General features: G+C 31.7%; 1 protein-coding gene across 1 annotated transcript; it reads right to left on the bottom strand.

Moving 5' to 3' along the window:
• Nucleotides 1-212: 212 nt before the first annotated feature.
• LOC130896281 (glutathione S-transferase 1-like) lies at nucleotides 213-7628 on the bottom strand. The gene is made up of 5 exons (XM_057804274.1): nucleotides 7517-7628; nucleotides 7304-7457; nucleotides 2956-3156; nucleotides 2669-2836; nucleotides 213-476 (listed from the first exon to the last, which is right to left on the bottom strand). Exons 2-5 carry the CDS (start codon nucleotides 7442-7444, stop codon nucleotides 324-326), a joined length of 663 nt encoding a protein of 220 aa, XP_057660257.1. The 5' UTR covers nucleotides 7445-7457; nucleotides 7517-7628; the 3' UTR covers nucleotides 213-323.
• Between the last annotated feature and the right edge of the window lie 805 nt (nucleotides 7629-8433).

Raw genomic sequence — 8433 nt, 5'->3', positions numbered from 1 at the left:
GGGTCTCAGTCCCGTGTTATGTTAAGTTCAATAATGTATTATTATGAATCAGTCAATGTAATTCATGTGATTCTAATGAAAGTAAGAAGGATATGTCAGTTATTATATATACGACGTTGTTTTCTTCTCTAAATGGCGGCAGACCTTATTTCCGAAATATTAGGTATCTATAAAAAAAGAGATAGAGAGAGAAATATAAAGAAATAAAATAATTTTTGATGCTTGTTTTTGTTTATTCAAGTAAATAAATTTGAACATATGTAAGAAGTAAATTGATTTTTTTGTCAACGAATGTTTTAAATAGCAAAAAAAAACAGATAATTCTACAGTTGCCCAGGTGCAAGTTTGCTCCTGACTGCTTTACCATACATATTTGCCCCTTTCTGATTAACCTCTTCATAGTCGGGAATCGCCAAAGCACATCTTGATATCCAGTTAACAACATTAGAATATGCACTTATATTCCAACCTACCGCCTAAAAAAATATTGGGGGATCTTAATCAATTATAACAAAAATATGTGATGATTGAACTCGTTTCCACATCATATACACTCGCGTGCGCGTTGCATCCTCTCGATCCTTTGTCATACTATCTCCCCTCTAATACTACTATTACTCCAGGCAATAATCTACTATTATTGCCTGGAGAGGCACATAGCATTTACAGAGGACTTACCCATATTAATTATTGACAAAGTACCTAAAGGAGATCAATATAATTCGATGAGAGGAAAAAAACCAAACTAATTTTGTATATATATATATATATATATATATATATATATATATATATATATATATCATCCTATGTCACAAAAAAAACAGTGATAATAAGTTTGACTGATAGATCGATCCAACTATCAGATCAGATGCTTAGCTAATAAAATATTAGCTATTTAAAACCGCCATCTGTGGCTTCCGGGTCATATCGTTTTTTCAATCTGTCGCTGGCAACTTGAAGATTCGAGCAAACCAATTCGTGTATATTACCACCATTAATGGTGGATCGATTAGCCATTGTAAATAGGGATAGATACTGATCTCAATATCTCTGGTGGCTGGAAACTACTTTGGACAGTTATGTGTCGATGGTCCTGTTCATTCTCTCGGCCTTTCCTTCTGATTTTGGATATAATACGGTCGTCCTGGTCTTCTTCATTCCCAGTTGGTCACAGATTACCTGGAACACACAGTTGTGGCCTCTTGATTCGGGATCGTGTGAATTTCCACCCATTTTATTAAATAATTAATCACAACTAGGGTGTACTTACTACCACATTCTGGCATCGGAAATGGTCCAGCGATATCTAAAGCGATCATCTCGAAAAGACTTCCAACATTGCTTCATGGGTGCCTTTCTCTTACGATGTAGTCAATTAATCGTAGCGCAAGCTGTACATTTCTTACACCAGTTCTTTCCATCGGCGGAATGTTCATCTAATAAAACCTTTCACGGACTCGCTGAAGGGTTTTCTTTACTCCCTGATGACCTCACGATGGAGGTCGTGTAATTTCTTCAGTACCTCGGCTACTCTCATCATCATCATCATCATGCGCAAGAATTCTTTTTAAAATGCCCTCTACCAGGACAAGGGATTCCCACTGAGCCCAATATGGTTTTAGGTTTGATGTTGAATATCGAAGTTGTATTCTTGAAGGTGTTCAATCCATCTGGCGATCTGGCCCTCAGGATTCTTGAGCTGCATCAATCACTTGAGTGCTTAGTGGTAGTGATACTAGTAGAAGAGTTCCACGGACTTCACTACCGCCAAGTTCTCTTCTTGTGACGCAGTAGTTCCGTTCTGGCTTAGAGCACTCCGAAAACTCTTGATTTTTATGTGAGTCGAGTTAGTGGCTTGGCAATATCTCCGAATTGTCTTACGAATCTTTGATAGTATGTGCAAAGTCCAACGAAACTCCTAACTTGATATTTATCGGTTGGTCTCGGCCATACTATATGGAAGCAATTTTTTTCTCTAGATCCATTGCTACTCCTTCGTTACTCACTATATGGTCTAGATAGTCGATTCGGTTGGACTTCACACCGGACGTTTCTAATTCGCGTTTCTCCATCTCGGTTTTCAGTTCCGTGACTTTCAGATCACCAAGTCTCTTCGCCATGTTTATGTCAATATTTATTTACAATATCCCATACCTGACACCAACTTAATATTTTTTTATTTATTAAATGATTTCTATTCGTGGAGTTGATCAATAAACACTGTCTCTTACGTTCTCAATTCATTTAAATATTATTCACTACACTTAACAACTAATAATAATCCACTTATCACTATCACTTGAATATTTATTTAAATTCTTCGATTACTCAACTAATTCGTTCTGTTCACTACGAATATTTATGATAAATTAAACTAAACTGGGTAAATGAACTGATTTATATAGGTAACTCAAACAGAATTCCTCAAACTTCTAGAACATAAAGAAGCAAAACAAATAAATAAATACACCTAGACATTATTCAAAAGAAGCAATGTAATTAAACCGCTTGCTATAAAAAAAAAAGATCAAACGATATCCATCATTTATAAAAAAATAATGCGCTTTCACCGAATTTTAAAATTTCATTGTAGCTGGCCATTTCGCAAACTTGTTTGTAACAATACAACCACACACATATGTGTATTAAAGGAATAATTGTTTACCACTATGCTTGAAACGGATGCTACTAGCGAGCAGTCAGCAATTGTTAAATGTTTGCCTGCTACAAACTCATTTCCTTCCAAGAAAACATCTAAGAATCCTAAAGCTTCTTCCAAAGGCAATTTATATTCATCATAGATTTGATCTTCCCCCATATATAGAATTGGATACTACAAAAACAACTTTATTATATTATATTTACGCATTTATTACTGTGATCTAGTAGTAAAATCGTGTTTCAAGACAATAAACGGAATGAACTTTGATTGAAAAATAAATAAATACTCACACATATTTGTCTAATACAAGGATATAAAGTGCCGCAGTCAAAGTAGAGTCTTTGATCTACAAGAGCTTTACGTTTTGGATCTTTTGGATATAAATTTGCATCCTTTGCATAAACTGTCGCTAAATATCCTGCTATAGCATGACCATCCCAAATAGAGAAATCTCCATCAATTAATGTAGGCACTGTATGTTGAGGATTAATCTGTGAAGTATGATATGCTTAAACAAATACCTGATTGAAATGCATAGATTTATATTACTTTTGTAAATAAATTCATATGTCATTTGATCACTGTGGCTCTGTGCCACATAAGTCACTTTAGTTTTCTATTTTGTTCGACTAACAATATCGGATACAATAGGACTAATGATATTAGATATATGCAATACTTCTATATGGGCAGTTTCTATAAGTGGAAGACTTGAAGACAGAATCATAACGCTTTCTCTATCCTACGAGGTACCAGCTCGGTTCTGCGCATTCTCAAGCATGCAACCTGAACGAAGTATCTGAAACGAGAGAGAAAATAGTATTTTGTCAGTACTTTAATAGAGGGACATTCCTTCCCATTTGAACCGTCCATACAGAAGTATTACATATATGTGATATTACTGTTGGTAATTGTGGTTTTTTATGAATAATTCTTAAGTGCTGCATAATTGGGTTACAAGATCTTATGGTTTTTGTACTTTTTAGGTATTCGGCATAAAAACGCAACTATTAAGATATTATAATTTGACGTACAATCCTTGTTGTGTGATGAAGTAATCAAAGTAATCAAAGTAAAAAGTTGATCTAGAAAATATTAAATGAGAAATGTCCAATTTGTATTGAATGAATTGAATTGCCGGAGTACAGCTTCTCTTATATTTATCATCCTATTATTGCACTGGCATACCACGTTTTCGAGGCAAAAAAAATCTTTTATGTGTGCCAAATGTAGTAAGATTGTACTTCTGAATAAAATAAAGTTTTAGTAAATAGAGGTTCTTGGCTTCAAAATGTCCATATTCTAAGATAGATATATTATCACTAAATCGTGATCGTGTCTTGGAGAAATAAAAAGTCGCCATTGATGTTGCGGACCACTCAGAACCGTCTTGTCTCATCGTACTGATTCTTTGAGCTATATGCCTATCTTTGTTAATCCATTTGCAAACTGCATCATTCAATTGCAAGTGCTCGCACTCTCTATACTCTACGGTAACTTCATTTAATTTTCTATAGTCTACGACGACACGCCATTTTTGTTTGCCGGATGCATAGAGTTTTTTGGGCACTACCCATACAGGTGACGACCATTGAGAATTACTGGGTTGTATGATATTTTGTGAAAGCATTCTATTGATCGGATCTTTCACTTCTTGTTTATGGATTTGAGGATAGCGATACGATTTGACATATATCTATAGTATGTTTTATTCCATTAGTAAAAGTTGATTCTAAATAAAATATATCAAAAGATGTTCGAGTCTTATTCTTAGTTGCTTTTTTATTTCTAATGTTCCATCGGCAGACATTTCTTCGGTGGTTAATTGAATATTTATAGTATTAATTTGATATGGTTCTAAAATAAGTTTTGGAAATGTCACAGTTTTAGGAATACAGTTAACATTTAACACTACAACGAAAAATTCTCCTTTCTCATTTATTTTAACCAAATCGTTTGGTAATTTAACTTTTTCTATTTCGTGAGCAACCAGTATAGCATAAGTCGCATTTTAGTTTAAAAATTTGTTCGGTTCTAGGTTAAATGGAAATTGTATTTTTGTTTAGTGCGCTCCCCCCGACTCACCCTGTATATAATAAGCGTTTATTTATTGGGAACGTGGCGATGAAACACGAAAGTAGTCTAACAATAATATATTTTCCAAACTTTCCAATACTTATGTATTCATCTTCTGGGACTGAAATTATGGTTAAGTACAATATAATGAATAGGTATTAATGTATAATAATAATAAAATTACAATAATTAATTAAGATTTGCGGTGGCTTTAAGCTGTATAAATTCTTGTAAAAACTTGAAATTCATGGGATTCAAAATTCAATATTCAAAATGACGTGTGATGGGAATTGAAATATTGATTTTGGTTACTATTGGAATTTTTATTAATTTTTAATTGGTTAGATTATGAATGACGTTGATAATGATTCTAAAAGAAGATTTAAAATTGAATTAAAGAAATTCGGTGGTGATTTAAAAGACTGGTTGCAATTTTGGAGTCATTGTAAAAACATTCATGATGATAAGAGTATCACTAAAAAAGATAAGTTCCAGTATTTGACTCAAGCAATGATTCCGAATTCAAGAACATCTGATTTAGTAAACAGTTACCCCCCAACATATGATAAAGTTATTGAAAGTCTAAAAAGTCGTTTATGTTCGACAATTATTAACACTAGTAAAAAATACTGCTATAAAATCAAATGAAGAAATTACATTGTCAAAAATTTATGATAAATTCGAGGCACAATTATGTGCTCTTAAATCACTTGGGGTAACAAAAGACAAGTTTACCAGAAGAGTTAATAGAAACGTGGCAAAGGCAAGCAACTACTATCAAATGTAAAGACAACGGAGAAAGGTTAACTAAGTTGTCAGAATTTTCACAAGATGAAGTAGAAAACGGAGAAAGACTTAAAATGGCAATCAGTGGATTTAATTTAAATGACTATAAACATTCAAATAATGTAAGTAATGTTAAATTCAATAAAAAGAAAATAAAGTAGACGAATGAACCTAGCATTGAATAAAGGGGAAATAAAGTGAAGAAGTCAAAAAACTAGTAATCAAAGAAAAGAGCATTAACATAATGAAAGTCGACAACACAATGGAATGGATAATGGCTAAAGGTAAAAACAAGAAAAACAAATGGAAGGATGTAGTGAGAATGGCATCATGGAATATTAAGACAATGCTGGCAATGGAAAAAATGGAAGAAATTGCAGAAGGAATGTTGCAATACAAAATAGAAAGAAATATGATGGAAGGGAAAAGGACAAATAAATAAGGAGAAATATATTCTATTTTATGGCGGGGAAAATAAACAAGGGAGGAACGGTACAGATTTTATAATCAGCAAAAGAATGAAAAGAAATATCAAAGCTAAGAATAAAAAATAGTATAGCAAACATAACAATAATTGATATCTAAGCCCCAACAGAAAAAGCAAAAGACGAAGACAAAGATGAATTCTATGAAAATCTGGTTAAGGTATGGGAGGAAGTCACAAGACATTATACATTATTAATTATTTGAGATATGAATGTCTAGTCTAGCCAAGGAACTTAACATGTATATTAGTAGTACTAACTTTAAACATAAGACAGAACATAAAATTATGTGGATGATACCAGGAAGAACCAAGGGAAACCAAATAGATCATGAATTGTCAAATTTCAGCGCAAGAAAATGAAGAAATCCTCTGTTCAAATTATTCAGTTACATTGAATTTATACATTCATTAAATAGTAGTAAAAGGTTGCTCGTATTGCTTAGGTCTTTTATTCATTGATGGATTTCTCAATTCTGTGTACAAGAGACGTTTCTAAAAATTTACTTTCTCTTGTATTTTTTTATATCTCATGATTTATTAATATAATTTTATTATTTTTTATCATATGACTTCTTAATCTATTTTCTAAATATTGAGATATCTGATCTGAATAAAAACACCTATTAAGTATAATCAATTAATCAAAACAGATTCTGAATATCAAAATATATCATATATCTGAGGACTTTATGATATCACTTCAGTCACTTAGAATCATTTATAAAGGAACTAAAACATTATGAAAATGACAAATATTTTACAAAATTGAAATCTAAAAGACCAAAATATAAATGAAGTGATATTATATATTAGTTGATTTATATATGATTTGAAAAAATTAAAATGCATTAACAACAAAGTATGAAACATGAAAATAGAAACATGTTTAATTATAAAAAATCACACATCATGGAAACATGTTGGTGCATATACATTAATGATACAAACTACCTAACAATTGAGCAAAATTGAAGGTTTCTTTTTTCCATACAATGTGACAGGTTAGAAATTAAGCTGAAATGTAAAAATGACTTATATTAAAAACCATTTGTTCAAGAAAATATAAAACCAGGTATAAGAATTAAGAAGTTAAAGAAATACTTATGTATTGAAAAACTAACTTCTGAAAAATTGAAAGTTAATAGGTAAGTTTTTTATGAATACGTTTCAAATAATCTAATCAAGTTTATTAGGTATCGAAATATTATTCTGCTTTTGTTACTTTCTATAAAATCCAAGTACCTTGATATAATATTTACAATTAATCATTTAATATCGATATTTCTTACCTTAATAAATTCCTCACTATACTGTTCTTTTTTAAATAAATCTACAATCTGTAAATCAACATCAACACCTGCAGCTTTTGCAGCTAGATAGGCTCCTCTAGACGGTCCACTAAGTGGAAAATGATATAAAGTTGGTCTCATTTTAAATATGCACCTTTAAGCAAAATTCAAATGTACTATTATTTTAGCTTAGTTTTAATTCATAAAACCTACCCTTGGGTATATTTTGTTTTCAAGCGTAGATACAATGTAACACAAACAGAGGCTAAATATGTTCTTCTTTTTTCTGTTGTGACTTGTCTTTACTTATATGACTACGCTTGCTTCAAATATTTGGAATCTACCTAAAGCACTTATTAATAACATTGTTAATTAACAGTGTTCGAAGGTAAATGACAAGAATTGATAATCAAGTATTGAGGAAAACATCAAAAGTTTAAATATTGGAAACCTCAATGTTAAAAATTGGAGAGCATATAAGTCTACCAAGAATTATTGACGGCGGAGCTGAGAAAAGAGCCGGAAGAATTTGGAGACAAAAGGCACCAATGTGCTCATTTAATTTAGATAATATCTGACTATGTCGACCTAATCAGTTGCAAGGTTTCTAAATAACATATCGGAAAATTTGTATGAAGTGACAAATCGTACTGAATACACTGTTTACATTAGTCACTCCGCGGTGTACAAAAAGGGCCCAATTCACGTCCGGTACCCTGTTTAAACCAAACTCCCTTTACATTTTACAATTTAATATTCAGTTGTAGCAAGTTAACGAGGTATAATGATATTTTCCAAGTAGGACTGCAGTCAAGTGTATCTCTCTAAATTACGGCGTATAGTGCCGTCCAATTAATAATTATTCGATTGCCTTTTAAAGAATACTTTCTCTCATAAGATATACATATTTTTAAAAGTATTTATAAAAATAATAAATTCATAAAATGAGGTATCTACGACCATGGTAGGTGAAACCAAAATTGTCGGAAAGGGATTTTATTTAAGTTTTTATAATCTGCAACTGATATTGGAAGAAGTATACACATATATGTTTCCATTGTATTGTTTACATTTCTTCTTAGGATTAAAAAAAAAACGAATTCAGATATTTCCAAACATTCTTCACAAAT

The sequence above is a fragment of the Diorhabda carinulata genome, chromosome 7 (assembly GCF_026250575.1).
Source record: "Diorhabda carinulata isolate Delta chromosome 7, icDioCari1.1, whole genome shotgun sequence".
NCBI classification, from domain to species: domain Eukaryota; kingdom Metazoa; phylum Arthropoda; class Insecta; order Coleoptera; family Chrysomelidae; genus Diorhabda; species Diorhabda carinulata.
The sequence above is the reverse complement of the archived record's forward strand: the minus strand, read 5'-3'. Positions and strand labels throughout refer to the sequence as shown.

What these genes read in the sequence shown, in the direction of transcription:
- LOC130896281 (XM_057804274.1), bottom strand. Translation starts at nt 7,444, where the DNA reads ATGAGACCAACTTTATATCATTTTCCACTTAGTGGACCGTCTAGAGGA. An exon ending in ATAGTGAGGAATTTATTAAG is followed by an intron (nt 3,157 to 7,303) that starts GTAAGAAATATC and finishes CATACTTCACAG; the next exon opens with ATTAATCCTCAACATACAGT. An exon ending in CATCCGTTTCAAGCATAGTG is followed by an intron (nt 477 to 2,668) that starts GTAAACAATTAT and finishes ATATTTTTTTAG; the next exon opens with GCGGTAGGTTGGAATATAAG.